The 26,131-nt window shown below is 43.1% G+C and overlaps 1 protein-coding gene across 4 annotated transcripts; it reads right to left on the reverse strand.

Moving 5' to 3' along the window:
* Positions 1-161: 161 nt before the first annotated feature.
* On the reverse strand, positions 162-25,580 carry trim66 (tripartite motif containing 66). Of its 4 annotated transcripts, none has more exons than XM_042321167.1 (19): positions 25,301-25,580; positions 24,850-25,006; positions 13,613-13,875; positions 12,610-12,823; positions 10,173-10,302; positions 9,762-9,878; positions 9,342-9,456; positions 8,878-9,024; positions 8,580-8,697; positions 7,614-8,425; positions 5,528-5,743; positions 4,700-4,847; positions 4,239-4,317; positions 3,960-4,149; positions 2,773-3,713; positions 2,383-2,515; positions 2,125-2,199; positions 1,872-2,024; positions 162-1,657 (listed from the first exon to the last, which is right to left on the reverse strand). In XM_042321167.1, the coding sequence occupies exons 3-19, from the start codon at positions 13,619-13,621 to the stop codon at positions 1,421-1,423; spliced, it is 3,834 nt and encodes a 1,277-aa protein (XP_042177101.1). In that variant the 5' UTR covers positions 13,622-13,875; positions 24,850-25,006; positions 25,301-25,580; the 3' UTR covers positions 162-1,420. The 4 variants fall into 4 exon arrangements, with proteins under 4 accessions (XP_042177101.1, XP_024260549.2, XP_042177102.1 ...); XM_024404781.2 differs by lacking the exons at positions 24,850-25,006; positions 25,301-25,580 and adding an exon at positions 24,576-24,764 and having other exon boundaries at positions 13,613-13,686; positions 13,759-13,875; XM_042321168.1 differs by lacking the exon at positions 24,850-25,006.
* Positions 25,581-26,131: the final 551 nt, after the last annotated feature.

The following is a 26,131-nucleotide window of genomic DNA, read 5'->3' on the forward strand; positions in this document are numbered from 1 at the left end:
TAGCAAGAAGACTATGATGATACCAAACATGCCTTTGTCGGTTAAAGATAGACATTTATTATTTCCATAACCCCATAAAATAACTCCAGACAGAATAGAAATGAGGAATCAAAAGGAATCGTAAAAGAATAGCAAAGACCGTTTCAAATAGAGCACTTTTCTTTTCAACTATTCTTTATTAAATGGACATTTCTTGATACCAGCTAACTCTAAGAGGGTCTTTGTAGCTTTTAGGATTCAATATTAGAGATGGAAGCAGAGATATTCCATATTGAAAAGTCCAAATGAAATACTACCGAGAAAAAATACCTACAATCGTTTTAAGTCCGTTTGTTTATTCAAATTGCAAACTTAGCTTGATCCGACAGTTAATTAAAGCTATTCTTTTGCAGCAACCTTTAAAAAAATACAGCCAGCTCTACCGTATTGTAGCAGCCATTTTACATAAATGAAAAACTAACATGTACATTCTACATAGAAACTACAGAAAGTTGAAATAACATTCCTCTTAAGTCTCTCTTAACTTCTCCAGCTCTTTCTACTTATTCACACTGGATCAAATACCTCCCACTCCCATTAAGCCTGAGAAATAATCATTACTAATACTGGCCTTATACTAATGAAGTATAATTTCATTACGATTTAATAAATGCAAATCTAAAGCATACGTGCCTGGCAATACTATTGTGGCAATTTCAACTAAAGGTATGTTCATTTTTATATTTATCTTAATCTTCTTTGAATACCCCCATGGTTCAATATGAACTTAACCTTTTCCTTTGTGCTCAGTCATTGCTGCTGAAGAAAGGGCGCCCTCTGTCAGTCACTCAAATCATTACAGTATAAAAAGGTAGGTGTACATAACGTTCTATACTGTACTTTAAGTGCATATAGGACAGAGAAACATATATATAAATATAAAATGCAAGACAGAAATATTAACATTAATAGTCTGTATTTACTAATCGCCTGCAATTATTTAGCCACTAAAAACACTCAATATTAATATATAAAACAGGATCATGTAGAGTTTAACATTTATAAATATGTTTACCATTTATTAATACTGACCTTATAGGTTTTGCTGTATATATGATGGAGAATCTACATATATAGGTAGAATCTCCAAATATATCTGAAACAAAAAACAAATACCAGAAACGCAGTTTATAAAGGCATAATAAGTATAAAGATGTATGTCAGATTATAGTTATACAATAATATTTGACACAAATACCAGGCCAAATTAAGAGCTGATAACCTTTATAATGAAGAAGTACAATTCTCAAAATGTAAATATATACATACAATCCCTTCATAAAAACTTAGCTTCCTCTCTTGGATGGAAACGTCCAGTGCAATATCATGTCATACTGTCCTTCAAAATAGCGAGTGATAGGCTCTGCCTCACTGCCTACAACTAGAAGTTATGCTTCCTCCAGCTGAGAGAGTGCCTCCTCTTCCTCTTCCTGTGGCACTGTTCTCTCTTCTCTGGCCAGGGGAAGCCTCCCTCAGCTGCTCTGTACACCTCGTCGTACTCATCGCTGTCGGAGTCATCCTCGGCTGCAGGGAAGGCCCTGTCTGGGAACACCTCCCTGAGTCTGGAGCTGAAAAACATCTCCAGGCTGCGACCTGCCTGGGCCACCTCTGAGTCCGGCTGGAGGACAAACAGAGAAACCAGAAATGAAACACAGCTCATCTCAGGTTTTACTACCATGACCCGGATCAGTACTTACAATTGCATTGTGAGACATTTAATAATGTAAATGATACAATAAAATATGCATTTGCAATATAGCACTGAAACAGTGGTCAATATATACAGTTTAACCTCTATCACTAAAATATTATTATTAATCTATATCACTTACATAATTGAACTTTGCACAGTTCCTGAACATGAGGGAGACATCAGCCACAAACTCCTCAGGTGAATAGTAGTGGTGAGTGCTCCTCTTGCTGAGTTTGGCCCTGATCACAGACAGATCCATGGGCCTTTTGATTATCTGGTAGTAGTGGCGAGCCTAGGTTTCAAAACACATTTTATTAAACCAGATCACTGTGTTTTTGCGGATTATTGTGAATACTAACATGTTGATTAATAATAAGATTGGGATCACTTACCAGTGGACTGACCGGCTCATGGAAGGGAGCACTTAGCATGTTGCTGCAGATCAACAGAGTCAACCTCTCACATTTCTACAGAGGGACGACAACATATGATTTCTTACGATAAATAACATTTACTGTAACTAGTAGGTGTGAAACCCCACTTACAGAAGACATTGAACCCTAATTGACACTACTGACGGGTCATTACCAGTAATATGTTGAGTCCAGTGTCAGTTGATTTACATTTTCATAATGAAGAATAATACTTACTCTCTGGTCACAAGCAGAGAGACCATGAGGCAATGGCTTTCCTGAACATTCTGCAGCCAGCCTCTGGTTCTCACAGTCATACTCCACCTCTGGCTGCTGGATATCTCTGCAGAAGGTACACACCCAGTCACCCCTGAAGTAGGAGAGGACACAGAGGCAGACATTGGTTATCCTCAACCACAGAGCAGTAGTGTAGACAAGACTGATGGATGGATGAGAGAAGTGAGGTGTCCCAAATGGCCCCCTATTCTCTGTATAGTGCATTACTTTTGACCAGAGCCCTATGAGCCCAATGAGCCCTATGAGCCCTGGTCAAAAGTAATGCATTATATAGGGAATCGGATGCCATTTGGGACACAGTCTATGGCTTATGGTGATTAGATGACTTACATGGGGAAGCTGAGGAGAGCAGGCACATGGCAGGACAGGTGGAAGACTTTGGGACAGCGGTCACAGCACAGAAGGTCTCCTCCGATCAGACACACGGCACAGAAGTCTTCACTCTCCATCTCCATGGTCTCTGCCCCAGGCAGGACCTGCTCGGCTCCTTCACAATGCATCTGTGGACCAGGGTCTGCAGGCAGAGCCCTCTGGGCTGGACGGGACTCCACTCCTGGGTCAGGACTGATAAAGGCTGGGTCAGGGACTGAGTCTGGCTCCGATTCCAGATCTGGTCCAGATTCTGCAGACCCTTGTGATTCAGGGGGTTGTGCATTGTCTGATTCCAGGTCTGAATCTAATCCCTGTGTTTCAGATGGAAAACGGGGGTCTGAACTAGGGTCAGGTTGGAGGTCTGATTCCATATCAGCCTCTGATTCCGCATCAGCATCCAGGTCTTCACCATTCTCTGATTCTAAACCATTCTCTGATTCTTCACTACCTTCTGATTCCACTCTAGGTTCTGATTCCACACTCGGTTCTGATTCCACACTAGGTTCTGATTCTGTAGCAGCCTCATCAGGAGATTCCTCATCAGCAACTGATTCCAGATCAGCCTCTGATGCAGACTCAGCTGGTGGATCAGACTCTTGCTGGGGATCTGATTCTGGTTGTGGGTCCGAGTCCAGTTCAGGGTCAGAAACCGTTTCTGAGATTGACCTGGGATCTGAGTCAGAGTCAAGGTCAGGTGCAGAGAAAGGTTTAGGTGGGGGTGATACAAGATCAGTGGCGGGTACTTGCAGTGTGAGCTCTTTGTGAGGACTGTGTCTTCCATGCTCAGGCCAATCATTAATTACTGGAGGTGGGAGAGATTGATTGATAGTGTGTCTCTCTGAGTATTGTTTATCCAGAGACGGGCTGACCGTTGCGACCTTGGCTTCTTTTGATATTCCCTGTAGAGAAAGTACAGAGTTTGACATTTAGAACATGCCAGTAGTATTATACTCTGATCTTAAACACATTGCAATTTAGTTCAGACCTAGCCTCTTCTCTGGGCTAATTGCTGCCGCTTATAAGAACCAGCTGGTGGACAAAACTAGTTCAGACATAATGTTTATTGTGGTTATGAAATTAATATAATCTGACATCATAGACTTTCTGGAAGAGAAGAGAGTTCACAATGTTTTAGTGGAGCCTACCTCAGTCATCTTGTCCTTCCTTCCCCTCTGTGGAACAGGTCCGGTCCTTTCTGTTGCAGTGCCTGGCAGAGGGTCACTCTGTCGCCGCCCCTGTGGTGGGATCCGAGACACCAGGATCTTCAGCCTTTCCAAACACACCACTGGAACCTTGGAACTGGAACTCCCAGGTTCCTTCTGAACCTCTCTGTCACTGATGTATGAAGAGGGAAGTGGTGAAGCAACATAACTGTAGCTTTTCCCCTTTTGACAATTTTTGAATGATGCTTTAATAGAACGTACCTGTTGTCTGGAGTCTTTCTTGGTATTCTGCATTTTCCTTTGACATCATTCCCAGTCTCATCATATGCATAGACATAATCTGGTAAACAGGAGAAATAATAATCCTTTGATGAATCCATTTAACTGATGTGAAAGCAGAATTTGGATATTAGTGATGATGATACTGTATACATCTCTCAGTGGTCATGTGTTCATATGAGAGCATATTGTTACTACATAATCAGAACATATTTATATACAGTTATAAATATATATATATATATATATATAGAGAGAGAGAGAGAGAGAGAGAGAGAGAGAGAGAGATGTTTATGATTGCCATGGTGTACAATATTGCCAGCTAGATCTGAATTGCAGTGTACAGTGTATACATAAATAAATAAATCCTCTGAGAAATGTATATTGTATAATAATAAATAAATGATAAATGTATAATATTTGGAAGTTAAGTGGCTCAGTACCAGGCTCTGTCTTGTAGATGGTCAAAGGCGATAGGCGTAGGTTGGACTGGCCTCTGGAGGGAGGAGTGGCTAAGGATCTCTCCAAGGAGGCCACAGATCGTATCACTCCATCAGAAGACAGCCTCCTCCGCCTGAGATCCATGAAACCCTGATGAGGGGGGGAATCAGTCATAATCAACATCAACTACTATATCAAGCACAGACACCAACCATATTTTACATCCAAAGTCTGTAAGAATAAGGAGGAGGTACACCTTAGTGTTAGCTTTAGGAATGTGTTTAGTAAGATAAACCAGATATCGTTACAAAACATTATGGGTATTGTACTATATCATGCTACAAAGTCAACTGCAGAGACAAAAACAAGACAAGGCTTTGCCGCGTAAACCTGGAATCTGATTGACCCAAAATGTTAATTTTGTTGGAATGCAATTAAAAGAATACACCTGTCATCAGATAAATGTACCTTTAAACAGCAACACTAGCAACTTTGTCCAATTTGTTTGCAAAAAAAGCAAATTGACTCATTGCTGCATCAGTTCTGTTTTTTTGGTAATGTGTTTTACCCTCTGCAAAGAATTTACATTGCCAAGTGTGAATCAAGAACAAGGTTTTAAGTCTGACAGCCAAACCTTTCTACCACATTCATATGTATCCCTTTAAAATCAAATCCAAAACTGCTGAGACTAGGCCTTAAAATAACTGACATATTGTAATAGATACAGTATTTAGAATATTGTTTTCTTTTACAATGTTCTTTTTTTTGTATAGAATTACATTAATTATAGAATCTCTATGGCTGCAGGTCTCTGTTTATTAATAGGTTACCTGGTCTGCCATGCGTCCCCGTTCCACAGCTGCTGTTGCTAGGCTGTGGGTGGCCCCCGGGGGCCTGTCTGTGGAAGGGCTGCTGGAGGGGCCTGCCAGTTCTGGTGGGATGCTCTGGGATCGACTCTTCCTCCCACACAGTGTGCTGGGCCTGCTGCTCTGAGCATCAACACTGAACCCATGGGTCGTCACAGACATCTCCAGTGAAGTGGATCTCTGTCAGGACACAGAAACACGAAGGCAGACCGCCTCAGCACACTCTACTGTTGCTGACTGAGCATCATACAACACAGGTGCATCTATTCATGTCATAGCAACAGAGAGACAGTGCGGTGGTGGGAGGTGTGTGGCGGAACAACCTTCAGTATCACATGTACGCACGAAGGACGCCACTCAGAATCCATTCTGTGAGTTCTGCCTGTCTGATTAAAAACAACGCAATCGCTGCAAAGCCCATTCATTTCAGCGAAAGATGGCCCACACAACTGCTCACAACACCGTTATTCTACTGATAATGAAGGGCTTAGTTACAACACCAATTATCATATGTAAATCCACCATCAGAAGTGCGTTAGCTAGGCTCCTTTGAATAAGCGGCATTAGCACATCACAGATTAGACTCTCTTTCTGTCTCTCCTCCATTGGTCTCCTCCTCTCATCATCATTTCACTAATGTGAGTTTTCCAAAAAGCCCCCAGCAACTGTGTCCCTGTGCTAATGCAGCCATACGTCTGACAAAGCTCGAGCACCAGCCTGTGTCTCAGCACCCCTCCTCTTCCTCTCACCACTCCTCTTCCTCTCACCTCTCCTTCCCTCCCTTTTTTTCTCTGTCTTATTTTTCACAGCGCGCCACACACCATGGAGATTTAGACCAGCTGACACAGAGCATGTGCTCATAATTACCACTCGGTTAAAACACTTACCTGATCCGCACCCCGAGGAGAGGTGTGAAGGAGTCTAAATGTGGAGAAAAAAGCTATAATCCTCTTCTAGAGGAAGAGGGAGCGAGACAGAAGACAGGGATGTATCTGAGAGAAGTGTACCCAGAGCTGAAATCAACCTCCCAGCTCCACCAATTCCCCAAGTGTCTCATTATTACCAGGTTAAGTACGTATGTGGCTGTGCCCAAGCGCTTTTTCTTCTCACTTTCACTCACTGTGTCTTGGCAAGGCGGAAATCATGTGCCTCTGTTGTTGTAATCATGCAGGAGGAACATTTTTGATCAGTGATCATTCGGTTGCTCAATCCCTGCTACCAAGGGTACTAATAATAAACAGTAGAATCTTTTTTTAGCTTTACTGCAATGCTGCACTTAAGTCTTTTTATATATTTCAGCATAGCTGGTGCTTTGATTGTGTTAGTGTGCCTCTTTCTTAAGCATAGTCCCTTCTTCAAATGGAAGCCAGTCAGGTTTCTGTAGCACCATCTGTTTTCAGGGCAGCTGTCAACCACTGTGACTGATAATTTGGGGTAAACAAAGTTATTGCCAGAATTTTTTCAATATCCGCTGTATGTAGATATTGAGACAGGAAATACTGCTGTCAGCCTGGGTTTAAGACTTGCTATCACGCAAAGCTCCCTGCGGTACAATGTGCTTTGAGCTTCAATTATAACACCATGAAACTAATTTACTGTATCCAGCCTTCCCTCAACCCATTGGCTTTTTATTCTGCCATAATGCACAACCGAAGTGAAACAATGGCTGTACCTTGAAGTATTCTCTTCAGGACAGGTGTGTGACCTGTGGTTTGTGTGTGCGTGTATGTGTGCTTGGCCAGAAGCGAGGCAGGGCTGAGGCATGTGTGCTACTGTTAGTCTGAGAGGTGTTTGTGAGCAAGACCGTGTGTTTTGACACCTCTCAGCTCAGAGTGTGTGGTGAGGTCTATAAGGCCATAGAGAATGAGGAGGGACAAGTGTGACAACTGGGGAGTCAACAGAGTGAAAGAATAATTAGGCTGTGGGACCTATATAACTCTCTGGTCAACAGACAACAATGGGGGAACTCCAACGTGGGCCAAAAGTGCACTATCGCTGAGCAAACATGGACAGCTTTACTAAGTTGATATGGTTGTTTTGGTCAACTCACCCTGCCATCTCTGCAGTCTCTGGATGGCTGTGTAGTCCTGGCCTCCTGCTGCTCTTCCTCCTGCTGCTCCACTGTCAGTTCGGCCACTAGGGGAGACAGGAGCTGCTGCTGTTGCTGCTGCAGCTCCTGCTGGATCCCGTCTGTCAGCACCTCTCTGTCCACGCCTGTCTGTACATGTGTCTTCTCCCTGCTCCCCTCCTGGATCTGCTCTGTCAACACCTCTCTGTCCACAGCTGGCTGCCCAGGAGTCTGCTCTCTCTCTCTGCTGGCCTGCTGGCCCTGGCCTTCCCTGGCCCCATCTGTGGCTGGCTGTGCATGAGTTTCAGGAAGTGGCTGAATCTGAGGCTGGTAGAGGGCTGTGGCTGGGGACTGAAGTCCAAGACCTCTACTGTTGGAGCTGGAGCTGAGCAAGTCTGGGTCAGCAGCCGGGAGATGCTCTTGCTGTTGGGGACACTGCATGGAGGAGGGCACCACAGCTGGTGGACCTGGAGGACTGTCAGGGCCCCAGCACCTCAGCAGCTGACTCTGGTGCAGGGCCAGGGAGGGAGAGCTGAGGGTGGACTGAGCACACCTGGCGGAGTAGGGGTTGGGTTCCCGCTGGGTCTTGTCCAGCTGCACAGCTGGCTGTGGGGGTATGCAGTGGAGGCAGCACATCTGGGGCTGACAGCAGGCCTGGAAGGCACAGCTCTGCTCCCGCCCTCCATGGCACACAGATGGCAGGGACAAGCAGGTGATAGGCTGGGGCCTCAGGATGCTGGGGAAGGCCACACCCTCAGAGTAGGAGCGATTTCCCCCCTCGGCAGTGAGCTGACCTAGAACAACAGAGATATTTGTAGTTTAGGAATAAGTCCAGGTCTCCAGTAGGACGGCATTAAATGCAACACTTTCAATAATTACATACAACTAGTTTACAACCAGTCACTGCAGCCAAGCTACTGCAGCCAAGTCCTTTAAGCCTTAGTTTACCCAAAGTTGAGATCTGCTTAGTCCAGTAGCTGGCATCCCAGTTGAACTTGATCTTCACAGGGAGCCAGGCGTCTGAGTGTAGTGGGGGTTCAAGCAGGCGCTGCATCTGGAGAGAAATCTAAAGGAGGACAGGCGTAATGTAAAAGGCCAAATTACCTTTTTCCATAATCAACTCCCAAAATGTTTTATTTCTCTGTTTTTAAATGAGACTAGAAAATGACCTTGCATTTTACAAGCGGCAAAAAAAATGGCCTTGGTTTTGACCCGCAAGTCCACCCTTCTGTCCCTTCGGACCTACCAGCTCCCTGCTGAGGAGCAGTGGGTTCTTGAGGTGGTGGGCCGTTGCCCAGCTGATGAAGTTCTGCACGTGGTCCAGCTGGCTGCACATCTCTATCGCCCCCTGCAGCTGGTCCTCCAGACGCCGCTGGAAGTCCTCCGAGATCTTCTACACACACACACACACACACACACACAGAGGCAGACAGAAACATGCTCACGTGTAATTGCTGACACAGAGGGAGTGAATTACAGATGGAAAGAGAGGGGCTAATCAATGGCTTGTTTTTCGCCGGATTTCATTCCTAAGATCCCTGCTTTTTTGACAGATCATTATTGCCTCTCCATTGTGAGCGGTCAGAACTGATTAGATAATGTTGGGAGCGCTCCTGATTGGGAACATGTACATTCATGGTCAGCTAGACACTGGAGATGAATGCCCCTGGAAACATTGAGACTGAGGGGAGAGAGAGAGAGAGTCATTACCTCCAGTTGCTCTATTAATAGGTTGGCCCGTTTGTTCAGCTCATTCATCATAATCATCTTTGCCATTTTAATCTGGTTCTCAGCCTTCCTCTGCGTGATCTTTACACCGTGCAGCCTGAGAGGAACACAGAGAAAGTGACATTCTGATTACTGACAGAGAAACCAAAACAGTTGATGGATTGTGGTGTATAAGTGCTTTATTGCACTTGGATGCTTTACATATGTTAGATGGGTATTTCATTCAGAGTTGGAGAGTGTATTGTATATGATCTTTGAGAGGACATATACATGTCGTCAACATTGCTCTGGTAAATTTGAGCCAGGTTTCTGAGACCACCAGCTGTTGGCTTTATGAGATCAGTGTATACTCCTGATCATTCTACACATCTGTCATTAATGTGTTGTACAAGCAGAGCTTACCTGTCCTCTATATGTTTGGCTGTGCTCTCCACTGCAGACCTCCTCTCCTCCACCTGAGCCATCAGGCTCTCAAACTGCCACTGTTGGTCCTGCAGGGCCTTTCCAATGTGTACCAGCCTGAGGGCAAACAGATATCACAGTGGGTCAAATAATACAATAGAAACACCACTTAACCTCACCACTTTACACCCTTTCATTTCAAGCATCTCCTTGAGGGATAGTTACTGTATGACGTTAGGGACTATTGGGACCACTAATGCGCTGCAAAATCACAGGCAACAGGGCAATGTATCATATGGACTGAATTAGAATTAGGTAGGTTGAAGATATGCACCAGACACAATGCAGGAGGTTTTTAACCTGCTGTTAGCTCCTCACTGTAATGCCCTTGTGCCGTGTCTAAGGACTGACCTGTGGTTCTTGTGGGCGGACAGGTGACAGCTGCTGCAGCACATGAGGTCACAGGACTCGCAGAAAAGCTCCAAGGGCTCTTGTCTGTGAGAGTGGCACATGAGGAGGGGGCGGCCACACAAGCCAGGGCCTGCCGGGCAGAGGGGGGGAGCATAGCATTACCACAGAGAAGGACTAAACAAGCAATTCACACGTACAGCTAAAGGTATTGGGAGGAATTGGTGCTGTACATTTATTTGCTAAATGCACAAAGATATATCATGCAAAGAAATGTTCAAGGACACATCATGTAAACAAAAGCGGCCTACTAAAAGGCAACTGCATAACATTCATGTCTGGCAGCACACAGTTTATGTACATCAACATTTTATTCTATTTTTAAATCAATCTACAAGACAAACTACTATTTTGCTGAATGTTTCCTGTTGTGTTTTGTTTAATTTAGTTTCAAATGTTATCTGCAATCTCCCTCTACTCTATTGTAGAGTTGGAAAATACATTGAATCTGATATTGGCCTCAAGTTAACATGCATTACATGAGTCATTCAGTATCATCATCATTCCAAAACTATTTTAGGCTGGGGAAATATGGCATCCTTTAAATCTAGTAAATATTTCTGGGCTTAAATAATGGGTAGACAGATGGAAAATAGGGCAGAGAGAGAAGGTCTTTGATCGGAGAAATGAAAGACCAGTGCCAATCTAGATTAATAACTTAGTTCGGTTGGCTTTTGAAGAATCAAACAAAACCTTCACACCACAGGATGTAGACAGTAACAAATGCAGCTAGAGAACAAATTACTTTCATGTGTGCATGCATAAACGGCCATGTTTTAAAAAATAAATGCAGCATTAGTCATTTGATTTGCAATGTAATGAGAGTTCCTACTCTATGCAAATTATCTATATAAATAGCTGGAAATTTGATTCTTATGCAGTATATATGAGACTTCCTGCCCAAAGTTATCACTTCCTCACACTAAGGTTGTATCCCAATTAGCACCTGTTCCCTATAGGGCTCTGGCCAAAAGTAGTGCACTATGTAATAATAGGGTATCATTTGGAACGAAGTCCAAGCAATCACCAAGTGGCATTAGATTATTTACTTCCAAACTGGACCCAAATTGACTGAAGCCTTTAATTGACTTTTGAGAACAATAACAACCAATTGTTGTATCCTGATGCTGGTGTTGATTTCCCCTCTTGGGTAATGATTGTGTCATGAAACTGTGTGCAGTGCACTCGGAGCAGGCCTAAGCATTGTTATGAGGGGTTGACTGAGAAGACTGGGTGATGTTCAGATGGCTATCCACTGTACACATTAAAGTTGGTCCTATGTCTATACTCTGGGGTGATGCAGAAGGTTTTCCCACAGTCACAGACACACACGCATGCACAAACGTACACACACACAAACACACACACACACACAAACGCACACACACACACAAACGCGCACACCAGAAGGGGCAGGAAACAGATCACAACGTGATAGAGACCACAGGGTCACGATGAGTAAACACAGCCCCCAACAATACACAGAACTGCTGCTACATACACACACACACACACACACACACACACACACACAGCTAAGCATGGCCCTAGTTAGTACAGTCAACTAAACACTGACTCAACAGAACAGTAAAGCGCTCAACTCAACCCTATAACATAACAATCACATCACAGTTCATACTGCAAACTGCTGCACACAGGCCCACAGAGCCTGACTAAAGTCTCAGCTGAACATAGCTATCTGCTGAACACAACCCTACTGCACTCTGCTGGACACACCACTCCAATGAGCAGTGCCTTTTGCACAATGCTCTCCACACGGCCTACTGTACACTGCATAGCACAGCCCCGGTGCTAAGTGCTGAGTGACCACATCCTGCCTGCAGAGCTACGCTTTCTCACCCGCAACACTTCAAACTGATGTTCTCACCAAAACACAAAAACAAAACACTGACACACTAAGACAGCAACACTTAGAGGTGGCAATAGAGGTGAGATGTGATCACAGAGTTACAGTATGACTTTGCCTTTTAGCATCCAAGAGTAGAGACCTAGAAACATACTTTCAGCATCCACAAAATATATAACACTGTTGCTACAAAAATAGTATCATTCTCAGAGTTCACTTTCTGAATGTGGGCCACATGATAAAAGGAATTGTAATACATACGGGTCTGCAGTAACCATTACTGTACCACCAACCAGTAAAGGCTGCATGCATAATTCATCACAATCATTCCTACTGAGACCAGATTAACAAACAGACATGGGAAAAGTTGAAACAAAGAAACACAAACAGGTCTGATGACGACCCCGGGGAAACGAAGCCCATCTCCATCCAACCGGCCAGAGACACTCAGATGTGGAGACTGGAGAGGCAGTGAGGGATGGGAGAACCTGTCTGGGACAGAGAGATGCTTGCCTGGTTCGGGTGGAGGCAGGGAGCTGGGGGCCATCTGGTCCCTCTGGTGCAGGTCGACACATTGGGTAGTGGGCTTCTGGTGTTGGTGCAGGTCTGAGCACTGAGGGGTGGCTTTCTGGTGCTGGTGCATGTCTGTACACTGGTAGCACAGCCACTTGTTGCAGAATGTACACAGGCTCTGGGCTAGCCTGGGCTCTGGGCACTCTGCGCAACGCTGCCACAGACAAGAGAAGACCAGTCATATATTGACACACACCAAGCACGCACGCACACACACAAGCACACACACAAAACAACAAGGTCGTCTGATATAAAGATGGGGTGACATATGTCAGAAGTATTAGTGTTACCTCCCTCTGTACTTTGGGCTAAATCACACTCCTCAGAGCGGTTACTTGTGTCGATGCTCACACATTCTGAGCTATTCCCAGAGAATGTCAGATGCATTCGATCAAGTTCCTCAAAATGAAGCCATGTTGAGAGTCACAGACACAAGCTGCTCAACCAGCTGATTCATTTCCCTTTTAATGCAGCTTAAAGACAACTCGTAGCACAGAATGAAGTGCACATTCAAATCAAATGTACTGAAATCACAAATCAAAATACAGCTGCAACAATATCACAAAAAAGGTCATACTGAAGTCATGCCAATTCCACAGGATGATCCTTTCTTCTTTTAGAACGTGTTGTGTATCTCTTCATCCTCATCACATTACAGTTAACAGTTAACATTATCCCCTCAGAGTTATTTGGAAAATAATTCATATTCACTTCGTTAGAAATACACTGAAGCACATCAAAGACTTGAGAGGGTCTGAATACCCTCGGGCTAAGACAGCAAATAATAAGTCCACGCATATACATTCATTCTATTTCTTCAATTGCCTCTACACACAGAGGCACAAACAATAGTAGAATAGAAAATCTACTTGTGGGGAAAAAAGAGAGTTGAGGTAATGTCAGCCGTGTCATAGGAATGTTAATAGAACGTTGAACGCCTTACCTTCTCCATGTCAGCAGTGGGTTAATGTGTCCTCTGGTGAACGGTAGAGCTGGTACCCAGCAGAGCTGCTCTCGCTGTGGGAGGGAGAGGACAGCACAGTCTGACGCTCACACACAGCACAGCAGCACTCACACTGAAGCTTTTACCTGCGGCAGGAAGCAGCGTGCACCGAGAGGTGGCCCCAGAGAATACGGCTTACATGACAGCCTGCGTGCTGAGCTCTCCTCTCCTCTCCTCGCCTGGTTCATCTGTGTGTAGGACTCCTAACAGAACAGAAGGAGAGGAGTGTCAAATTAAAATCCATCCTCTCTATCACACAAAAAAACATAATCCTTTTTCTTAAATAAGCCTGTGCATAATAATTGGGAATTAGGGAGATACGATAATTATTTTTTTTCTAGGACGAAATATCCCCGGAAGCCCTTCCCAAAATGGAAGGAGAGGCCGAATGACCTACAATGTTAGAGGGAATAGTAAGCACTGCAAACGGGAGTGGAGCAGCCTGGGATGGGATGGGCTGTGGTGGGCTGGGTTGTGGTGGGCTGCTGGTGACCTCCTTCTACATCCCTGTATCAGCACAAGGAGGGGACAGGTCCCTCTGGAGCTACACATGCTCACGTAGCACACCATAACCGGGTCAGGCTCTGATGAGCACCAGACGGGAGTAGGAAACACTCCTGCTTTATCTTTATCACAGTATTGCAGAAGAGAAGGAATGGCACACTGCAAGGAAACAAAACTAACTTCATGGCTGGAAAGACAATCCATATACAGTACTGGAGAGGAGGATCATGTTGTAACTGTCTTAAAATGCATCAGCAAAAAGTGACACTATTAGAAGGGGGATATGACTCCTCCCATTGCTGTAATGCTGAAAGAGTTGTGGCAAAGAGTAGTAAGACACCCACACTATGCGAAATCAAGATCAAAACACCATCATTGCTGCTGCTCTGAGTCTGCCTAACACCAACCCCTGCAGTCTGACCTACAAATCTGACAACTTTCTCATCCTCTGGTGCTTCACAGGGGAGCTAAAAACCATCCCATTCCCCATTGTGTGCTCAAAGACCCACTTTAAAACACAATTAGTCAAACCTAGCGGACCCCGCCTCTTGTTCACTCAGCTCTCCTGCTTTTTAAACCCCCCTCCTTCCCTTTCATACTCCCCATTTTGCTTTTAAACCAGAAAGGTGTAGCACTATACCTCTCTGTGAGGGACAGCTCTCCTGCCCTGCTAAGTGAGGTTGGTACTGGATAAAAGGCAGCCTGAAAGCATGACATCTCTAGAGATGTCACAATAATAGAAACTTCACTGGTGATGTCTCCCCTGAAAGCACACCTATGTAACATCCATTAACACTGAGGTGATGGGATCCAAGTGAATAACCACTCCAATGTCACTTCCCTGATCAGACAATTATCTACATAGTGACTGTAAATATTCATAACTTCTCTGGCCAAATTCATCAACCATTCCCTGTACTGTACACTGTAATGGAAAACTGTATCATTTGGGGTATTATCAATACTCTGAAACGTTTTACTGCAGCATACTGTAAATTTTGGTGCATTGTGGGAATATATTGTGGGCGGGGAAAGAACTGCTGTATTTCTAATGGTACTGTAATTGCACCCCACAGAATACAGTACCATATCTTTGGAGCACCAAAAATCTTTTGACCACTAGTGGGTGAATGGTATTGTTGTTTCTGGCTCATTAACATACACTATATATACAAAAGTATGTGGACTCCCCCTCAAATTAGTGGATTTGGCTATTTCAGCCACACCCTTTGCTGTGAGGTGTATAGAATTGAGCACACCGCCATGCAATCTCCATAGACAAACATTGGCAGTAGAATGGCCTTACTGAAGAGCTCAGTGACTTTAAACGTGGCACTGTCATAGGATGCCACCTTTCCAACAAGTCAGTTCGTCAAATTTCTGCCCTGTTAGAGCTGCCCCGGTCAACTGTAAGGGCTGTTTTTGTGAATTGGAAAGGTCTAGGAGCAACAATGGCACAGCCGCGAAGTGGTAGGCCACATAAGCTCACAGAACGGAACAGCTGATGCTGAAGCACGCAGCGCATAAAAATCATCTGTCCTCGGTTGCAACACTCACTACCGAGTTACAAACTGCCTTTGGAAGCAATGTCAGCATAATAACTGTTTGTAAGGAGCTTCATGAAATGGGTTTCCATGGTCGAGCAGCCGCACACAAGCCTAAGATCACCATGCGCAATGACGGCTGGAGTGGGGTAAAGATCGACGCCATTGGACTCTGGAGCAGTGGAAAGGCATTCTCTGAAGTGATGAATCACGCTTCACCATCTGGCAGTCTGGGTTTGGCGGATGCCAGGAGAACGCTACCTGCCTGAATGCATAGTGCCAAATGTAAAGTTTGGTGGAGGAATAATGGTCTGGGGCTGTTTTTCATGGTTCGGGCTAGGCCCCTTATTTCCAGTGAAAGGAAATCTTAACGCTACAGCATACAATGAGGTTCTAGACAATTCTTTGCTTCCAACTTTGTGGCAACAGTTTGGGAAGGCCCTTTCTTGTTTAAGCATGACAATGCCCCTGTGCACAAAAGGAGGTCCATACAGAAATGGTTTGTCTCGATCGGTGTGGAAAAACTTGACTATCGAACACCTTTGGGATGAATTGGAATGCTGAATGCGAGCCAGACCTAATCACCCAACATCAATGCTTGACCTCACTAACGCTCTTGTGGCTGAATGGAAGCAAGACCACGCAGCAATTTTCCAACATCTAGTGTAAAGCCTGCCCAGAAGAGTGGAGGCAGTTATAGCAGAAAAGGGCGGACCAACTCCATATTAATGCCCATGATTTTGGAATGAGATGTTCGACGAGCAGGTGTCCATATACTTCTGGTCATGTAGTGTATATATCAATGGAGGCTGATGAGGGGAGGACGGCTCAAAATGATGGCTGGAACGGAGTGAATGTAATGGCATCAAACACATGGAAAATATGTGTTTGATGTATTTGATACCATTCCACTTAATCCATGAGCCTGTCCTCCCCAATTAAGGCGCCACCAGCCTGCTGTGGTACAAGGTATATATACCGTTGAAGTCAGAAGCTTACATTCACTTAGGTTGGAGTCATTAAAACTCGTTTTTTAACCACTCCACAAATTTCTTGTTAACAAACTATAGTTTTGGCAAGTCGGTTAGGAAATCTACCTTGTGCATGACATAAGTAATTTTCCCAACAATTTACAGACAGATTATTTCACTTATAACTCACTGTATCACAATTCCAGTGGGTCAGAAGTTTACATACACTAAGTTGACTGTGCCTGTAAACAGCTTGGAAAATTCCAGAAAAGTATGTCATGGCTTTAGAAGCATCTGATGGGCTAATTGACATAATTTGAGTCAACCTGTGGATGTATTTCAAGGCCTACCTTCAAACTCAGTGCCTCTTTGCTTGACATCATGGAAAAATCAAAAGATATCATAAGAAATCAGACAAGACCTCAGAAAAAACATTGTAGACATCCACAAGTCTAGATCATCCTTGGGAGCAATGTCCAAATGTCTGAAGGTACCACATTAACTTGTACAAACAATAGTACGCAGGTTTAAACACCATGGGACCACGCAGCCATCATACGGCTCATGGAAGGAGACGCGTTCTGTCTCCCAGAGATGAACATACTTTGGTGCGAAAAGTGCAAATCAATCCCAGAACAGCAAAGAACCTTGTGAAGATGCTGGAGGAAACAGGTACAAAAGTATCTATATCCACAGAAAAACGAGTCCTATATCGACATAACCTGAAAGGCCACTCAGCAAGGAAGAAGCCACTGATCCAAAACCGCCATAAAAAAGCCAGACTACAGTTTGCAACTGCACATGGAGACAAAGATCATACTTTTTGGAGAAATGTCCTCTGGTCTGATGAAACAAAAATAGAACTGTTTGGCCATAATGACCATCATTATGTTTGGAGGAAAAAGGGGGAGGCTTGCAAGCCGAAGAACAGCATCCCAACCGTGAAGCACGGGGGTGGCAGCATCATGGTGTGGAAGTGCTTTGCTGCAGGAGGGACTAGTGCACATCACAAAATAGATGGCATCATGAGGAAAGAAAATGATGTGGATACATTGAAGCAACATCTCAAGACATCAGTCAGGGAGTTAAAGCTTGCTCGCAAATGGGTCTTCCAAATGGACAATGACCCCAAGCATTCTTCCAAAGTTGTGGCAAAATGGCTTAAGCACAACAAAGTCAAGGTATTGGAGTGGCCTTCATAAAGCCCTGACCTCAATCCTATAGAAAATGTGTGGGCAGAACTGAAACAGCGTGTGTGAGCAAGGAGGCCACAAACCTGACTCAGTTACACCAGCTCTGTCAGGAGGAATGGGCCACAATTCGCCCAATTTATTGTGGGAAGCTTGTGGAAAGCTACCAGAAACATTTGACCCAAGTTAAACAATTTAAAGGCAATGCTACCAAATACTAATTGAGTGTATGTAAACTTCTGACCCACTGGGAATGTGATGAAAGAAATAAAGACTGAAATAAATAATTCTCTCTACTATTATTCTGGCATTTCACATTCTTAAAATAAAGTGGTGATCCTAACTGACCTAAAACAGAGAATTTTTACTAGGATTAAATGTCAGGAATTGTGAAAAACTGAGCTTAAATATATTTGCCTAAGGTGTATGGAAACTTCCGACTTCAACTGTAACTGTAGATAAATACCTTCTCATTATGTAGTAACAATAGACTTTCATATGAACACTGAGAGATGAATACTGCATCATCATCACTGATATCAAAATTATGCATTCACATCAGTTAAATGGATTCATTAAATTATTATTGTTCGCCCTCTGTCCACATACTTTTGGTGATGTGGTGTATTTTGAGGCATGCCTTGTCATAGGCTATATTGGTTGCACACATGAGTGAGAAGGGTACTAATTTAACTCCTTATAGTGCCCCATCAATTTGTATAGGGGACAGATTGGAGTGGCAGCAAGTCCAAAACCTTAAATGGTTGAGCATTTTGCCATGTCCTTTTGGTCTGTTTGGCCCTGTAGTCACTGCCAGTTTGGAAGCCTTTGTTAAAGGCCTCTAGAAGTGTAAGTGATATAAAACACAAAATATTCATGAATATACTGTAATGTGTAAACACTTTACCTAGCAGCCAACCTGTTTGCAATCTCTTGTAATTACTGTATAATACTGTGAAATACAAACCCCTCCCTCAATTCATTTCATTCATTATTTTTCGATTACGGTAGCATTTACTTTTTTACAGTATTCTTTTTACAGTACATTTTATGGTATTGTACTGTGTGTCATTACACATTACTTGCTATGATACTGTATATTACAGTACAATACTGTTATATGAAATACAGAACTTTACTTGCCTCTGAGCTGCCTGTACACTACTGTCAAATCCACAGCAACCCATTTAAAGTGTATTTAAGTCCATAACTCATTACATAGCCTACAGGAGAAAAATGTGTTCAATACTCTTCCTTGGAATCTGCCTTGGGGTACAGATGTATCCGTATTGAATTAATGATAATAGCATATAAAAAAATCATAAAAGATATGCATAATTTAAATCATTTGAGCACTCTCCTCACTGAAGGTAGTCTTGTGGTCCTCTGTTCAAAATCAGGCATAGTGAATCTATGTACACAGTGAAACAGTGCCTTCAGAGAGAATTCATACCCCTTGACTTATTTCACATTTTGTTGTGTTACTGTCTGAATTCAAAATGGATTAAATAGATTTTTTCTCTCATCCATCTACACACAATACCCCATAATGACAAAGTGAAAACATTGCAAATGTATTGAAAATGAAATACATAAATATCTAATTAACATAAGTATTCACACCCCTGAGTCAATACTTTGTAGAAGCACATTTAGCAGTGATTACAGCTGTGAGCCTTTCTGGGTAAGTCTCTAAGAGTTTTCCACAACTGGATTGGGCAATATTTTCCCATTACTCTTTTTAAAATTATTTAAGCTCTGTCAAACTGGTTGTTGATCATTGCCAGACAACCATTTTCAGGTGTTGCCAAAGACTTTCAAGTAGATTTCAGTCAGAACTGTAACTTGAGGGCCCTCGGAGGTGAGGGCCCTCGGAGTGTGGTGTCAGGAAAATAACCTCACACTCAACGTCAACAAAACTAAGGAGATGATTGTGGACTTCAGGAAACAGCAGAGGGAACACCCCCCCATCCACATCGATGGAACAGTAGTGGAGAGGGTAGCAAGTTTTAAGTTCCTCGGCATACACATCACAGACAAACTGAATTGGTCCACTCACACAGACAGCATCGTGAGGAAGGCGCAGCAGCGCCTCTTCAACCTCAGGAGGCTGAAGAAATTCGGCTTGTCACCAAAAGCACTCACAAACTTCTACAGATGCACAATCGAGAGCATCCTGGCGGGCTGTATCACCGCCTGGTATGGCAACTGCACCGCCCTCAACCGTAAGGCTCTCCAGAGGGTAGTGAGGTCTGCACAACGCATCACCGGGGGCAAACTACCTGCCCTCCAGGACACCTACACCACCCGATGCTACAGGAAGGCCATAAAGATCATCAAGGACATCAACCACCCGAGCCACTGCCTGTTCACCCCGCTGTCATCCAGAAGGCGAGGTCAGTACAGGTGCATCAAAGCTGGGACCGAGAGACTGAAAAACAGCTTCTATCTCAAGGCCATCAGACTGTTAAACAGCCACCACTAACATTGAGTGGCTACTGCCAACACACTGTCAATGACACTGACTCTACTCCAGCCACTTTAATCATGGGAATCGATGGGAAATGATGTAAATATATCACTAGCCACTTTAAACAATGCTACCTTATATAATGTTACTTACCCTACATTGTTCATCTCATATGCATACGTTGATACTGTACTCTATATCATCGACTGCATCCTTATGTAATACATGTATCACTAGCCACTTTAACTATGCCACTTGGTTTACATACTTATCTCATATGTATATACTGTACTCGATATCATCTACTGTATCTTGCCTATGCTGCTCTGTACCATCACTCATTCATATATCCTTATGTACATATTCTTTATCCCCTTACACTGTGTATGACAGTAGTTTTTTTTGGAATTGTTAGTTAGATTACTTGCTCGTTATTACTGCATTGTCGGAACTAGAAGCACAAGCATTTCGCTACACTCGCATTAACATCTGCTAACCATGTGTATGTGACAAATAAAATTTGATTTGATTTGAACTTGGCCACTTAAGAACATTCACTGTCTTCTTGGTAAGCAACTCCAGTGTAGCCTTGTGTTTTAGGTTATTATCCTGCTGAAAGGTGAATTAATCTCCCTGTGTCTGGTGTAAAGCAGACTGAACCAGGTTTTCCTCTAGGATTTTGCCTTTTGGTCTATTTCTTTTGTAACCCCAGTCCTTAACAATTACAAGCATACCCGTAACGTTATGCAGCCACCACTATGCTTGAAATATGGACAGTGGTACTCAGTAATGTGTTATATTGGATTTGCCCCAAACATAACATTTTGTAGTTACTCCACAATACTAACCTAAATTACAGAGTGAAAAGAAGGAAGCCTTTACATAATAATAATATTCAAAAACATGCATCCTGTTTGCAACAAGGCAATAAAGTAATACTGCAAAGCATTTGGGAATGCAATTAACTTTATGTCCTGAATCAATGTTGTTGATCCATCCTCAGTTGTCTCTTATTGTAGCCATTAAACTCTGTAACTGTTTTAAAGTCACCATTGACTTCATGGTGAAATCCCTGAGCGGTTTCCTTCCTCTCCAGCAACTGAGTTAGGAAGGACACTTGTATTATTTGAGTGACTAAGTGTGTTGATACACCATCCAAAGTGTAATTAATATCTTCACCATGCTCAAAGGGATATTTTTTATTTTTTATTTCACCTTTATTTAACCAGGTAGGCTAGTTGAGAACAAGTTCTCATTTGCAACTGCGACCTGGCCAAGATAAAGCAAAGCAGTGTGAACAGACAACACAGAGTTACACATGGAGTAAACAATTAACAAGTCGATAACACAGTAGAAAAAAAAGGGGAGTCTATATACATTGTGTGCAAAAGGCATGAGGAGGTAGGCGAATAATTACAATTTTGCAGATTAATAACACTGGAGTGAATAAATGATCAGATGGTCATGTACAGGTAGAGATATTGGTGTGCAAAAGAGCAGAAAAGTAAATAAATAAAAACAGTATGGGGATGAGGTAGGTAAAAATGGGTGGGCTATTTACCGATAGACTATGTACAGCTGCAGCGATCGGTTAACTGCTCAGACAGCAGATGTTTGAAGTTGATGAGGGAGATAAAAGTCTCCAACTTCAGCGATTTTTGCAATTCGTTCCAGTCACAGGCAGCAGAGAACTGGAACGAAAGGCGGCCAAATGAGGTGTTGGCTTTAGGGATGATCAGTGAGATACACCTGCTGGAGCGCGTGCTACGGATGGGTGTTGCCATCGTGACCAGTGAACTGAGATAAGGCGGAGCTTTACTACTGTAAATCGCCCGCAGCAAGAGCAACATCATTGATATATACAGAGAAAAGAGTCGGCCCGAGAATTGAACCCTGTGGCACCCCCATAGAGACTGCCAGAGGACCGGACAGCATGCCCTCCGATTTGACACACTGAACTCTGTCTGCAAAGTAATTGGTGAACCAGGCAAGGCAGTCATCCGAAAAACCGAGGCTACTGAGTCTGCCGATAAGAATATGGTGATTGACAGAGTCGAACGCCTTGGCAAGGTCGATGAAGACGGCTGCACAGTACTGTCTTTTATCGATGACGGTTATGATATCGTTTAGTACCTTGAGCGTGGCTGAGGTGCACCCGTGACCGGCTCGGAAACCCGATTGCACAGCGGAGAAGGTACGGTGGGATTCGAGATGGTCAGTGACCTGTTTGTTGACTTGGCTTTCGAAGACCTTAGATAGGCAGGGCAGGATGGATATAGGTCTGTAACAGTTTGGGTCCAGGGTGTCTCCCCCTTTGAAGAGGGGGATGACTGCGGCAGCTTTCCAATCCTTGGGGATCTCAGACGATATTGAAGAGAGGTTGAACAGGCTGGTAATAGGGGTTGCGACAATGGCGGCGGATAGTTTCAGAAATAGAGGGTCCAGATTGTCAAGCCCAGCTGATTTGTACGGGTCCAGGTTTTGCAGCTCTTTCAGAACATCTGCTATCTGGATTTGGGTAAAGGAGAACCTGGAGAGGTTTGTTTAATGTCTGTTTAGTTTTAATACCCATCTACCAATAGGTGCCCTTCTTTGCGAGGCATTGAAAAACCTCCCTGGTCTTTGTGGTTGAATCTGTGTTTGAAATTCACTGCTCGACTGAAGGACCTTACAGATAATTGTATGTGTGGGGTACAGAAATGAGGGAGTCATTAAGAAATCATGCAACTTATTATGTGACTTATTTAGGTTTGCCATAACAAAGGGGTTGAATACTTATTGACTCAATGCATTTCATCTTTTCATTTTTTATTAATTTGTAAAATTTTCTAAAACCATAATTCCACTTTCACATTATAGGGTATTATGTGTAGGCTACTGACAAACAAATCTAAATGTAATCCATTTTCAATTCAGGCTGTAACACAAAACAATTAGGAAAAAAGTCAAGGAGTGTATATACTTTCTGAAGGCACTGTATGTATCTGAATGTGTTTAGGCTACTTTTCTTTACATTATGACCCCTAATCCTGATGCACCATCCATGTATTGGGTCTTTTCTATTGAGTGATGATGAGTGCTGAGGGGGCTCTCTGAGAGCTGCTATATGTTTCCTGAAGAGAAGGAATGTGAGCACCACTCCCTGGCTGTCTGTCAATAACAGCTTTATAGCAGTGCAACACCTCCCTGTGTTTCACTAACACCTCCCTGGAATTATTATTATTTTTGTTTTATTTAACCTTTATTTAACTAGGCAAGTCAGTTAAGAACAAATTCTTATTTACAATGACGGCCTACTTTTAAAGCCTCCCCCGGTCTAAACTCTCCCCTAACCCGGACAGCGCTGGGCCAATTGTGCGCCTCCCTATGGGACACCCGATCACAGCCGGTTGTAATACAACCGAGATTGAACGCGGGTCTGTTGTGGTGCCTCTTGCACTGCGATGCAGTACCTTAGACCTCTGTGCCATTCGGGAGGCACTGTATGCTCCGGGGACTACACACTTCCCAGCTTGTTCATGTTTCTGATGGCAATAAGAGCTATAATATGTGGATTTGCAGGTATGAATTGCAAGGCATTTCTCTTTTTATGAAATTGCATAATTATCTTTTAAACCTCCCAATATGGTATAAATGTGTAGGGAAATGATTGTATTATTGCTCTATCTTATACAGATCGGCCACACTGACACTTAACAGAGGTCAATGTCACTCACTGATAACCTGTCATTGTCATCATGTATATCAATTGTGTACTGAACCTGATCAATGAATGCAAACGTGGTTGCTGTTGTTTCAGCCATAAAATATCAAGTTGTTAAAAGTAAAACAAGTTATGATACATGGCTGGGCTATCATTCCAGTAGGATATGTGCAAATATCTGATTTTCATCATGATAGACAAAGAGCAGGTGAATCAATGACTTTAAAATTAGACAGATAGATTGTGTAACATAATCTAGTCTAATTATACTGACGCATTCTCTGCCGTAATCAAAATATAATGGTAACCTAACTGGTATCGATTTGTTGTTTAAATGACATTGCTGAAATCTTGGCTCACATACAGTATCGGAGGATGCGCATAATTTGAGCTACTCAATAGTCAACAGAGCCGCACCTAAATCCATTCGATTATTTACGCATGTATTTAAGCTGTCCAAAAGATCATGCATTACAATATCGTTTTTAAGATACAAAACACAATAGTTGCTCATAACATACCTCAAACGCAATAACTTTCGCTTTGGCAGTGCGTCCACAAGGTTCAGTCAGACAATATCAACTACCGTTATGTGATGACAATTGCTTTCAGTGTCAGTGCGCACGTAGTGTACTAGGACGGGCTACATTATTATTATGACCATGTTTACGAATTTGAATTGGACTGTAGGCTACTGGTATATTCACTGCGATACAGAATATGCTCACCTAAGCCTACCCTACGATAGTGAAGGGCTGTCACAAGTCAAGTATGGCCAAAGCTTGTGGTTTTTACCTTAACCTGATCATCACCGTATACGGCAGACTATCCCCTCTCGATCCATTAGATGTCGCTCGTTTGTCCAGCTCAAATATTTTGGAGTTACAAAGTCTCGTGTTTGATCGTGAGATTTACACGCGTTTATTTCTTCGGGAAAAACGGTACTTCCCATCTGAAATCAAATGAACACATTTGATCTTCGGTGAATCTTATTGTCATAATGCATTTTTGAAAAAATATATTCCCAAACACATACATTTCGCATTCATTGTATTACAGTAACATTATGACTAGCCTATTTATCCTATCTATTCAAGCTTAAAATATGCTGTCGATATGTTTAATGTTCCACCGTAAAAGCCAGCTGTGCATGCCTGGTAACTCAGTGCAAGCATAATACAATGACAGGACAGTATCACGATAGGACAGTACATGTAAGCTGTTGTTTTAATAATATTTAACTTACCCAACCCGTTATTCATCCTAGCCCACCAAAAATACCGCAACTAGAAGGCATCGGGCACGTCAGCCACGGGCATGGGCGTATGGTGAGGGATACCCTTATTTTGGTCTAATGTATAACTGCATCCCAATCGTTTTTTCTGGTATTTTTCAGATGACCATCTTTGCTCTGCCATCCCACAGCTCAACACAGAACATCTAACAGATTATATGCACCATCACAGATCCAATGGTGATGCAATACCTTTTAATGCAGAAGCCAATGAAAGTATGTGTAAACTTCCCCCGTTCTTGTCTGCCTGTATCACCATAGTGTATCACACTAACCCAGATTGATTTTAATAACCACTGGTTTAGATAGTGTATAGTGCATTCGGAAAGTATTCAGACCCCTTGACTTTTTCCACATTTTGTTACTTTACACCCTATTCTAAAATGAATTAAATTGTTTTTTTTCCCCCTGATCAATATTCACACAATACCACATAATGACAAAGCAAAACAGTTTTTGGAAATTTTTGCAAATGTATTAAAGATTTTTAAAAGTATTCAGACCCTTTACTCAGTACTTTGTTGAAGCACCTTTGGCAGCGATTACAGCCTCCTTTGGTTTGACTCTACAAAAATACAGTTGTGCTCTGTTAGGTTGGATGGGCTGCACAGCTATTTTCATGTCTCCCCAGAGATGTTCAATCGGGTTCAAGTTCAGGCTCTGGCTGGTTCACTCAAGGACATTCAAAAACTTAAAGGAAGCCACTCCTGCATTGTCATGGCTGTGTGCATAGGGTCATTGTCCTTTTGGAAGGTGAACCTTTGCCCCATTCTGAGTCCCTGA

This window comes from Oncorhynchus tshawytscha, linkage group LG04 (assembly GCF_018296145.1).
Source record: "Oncorhynchus tshawytscha isolate Ot180627B linkage group LG04, Otsh_v2.0, whole genome shotgun sequence".
NCBI lineage: Eukaryota > Metazoa > Chordata > Actinopteri > Salmoniformes > Salmonidae > Oncorhynchus > Oncorhynchus tshawytscha.

Excerpts from the sequence above, each read along its gene's own strand:
- trim66 (XM_042321168.1), bottom strand. Across the intron at positions 9,879-10,172 it reads TCCGCCCACAAGAACCACAG|GCTGGTACACATTGGAAAGG; the intron begins GTCAGTCCTTAG and ends GTTTGCCCTCAG. Across the intron at positions 1,658-1,871 it reads ACTGTGCAAAGTTCAATTAT|CCGGACTCAGAGGTGGCCCA; the intron begins GTAAGTGATATA and ends TTTGTCCTCCAG.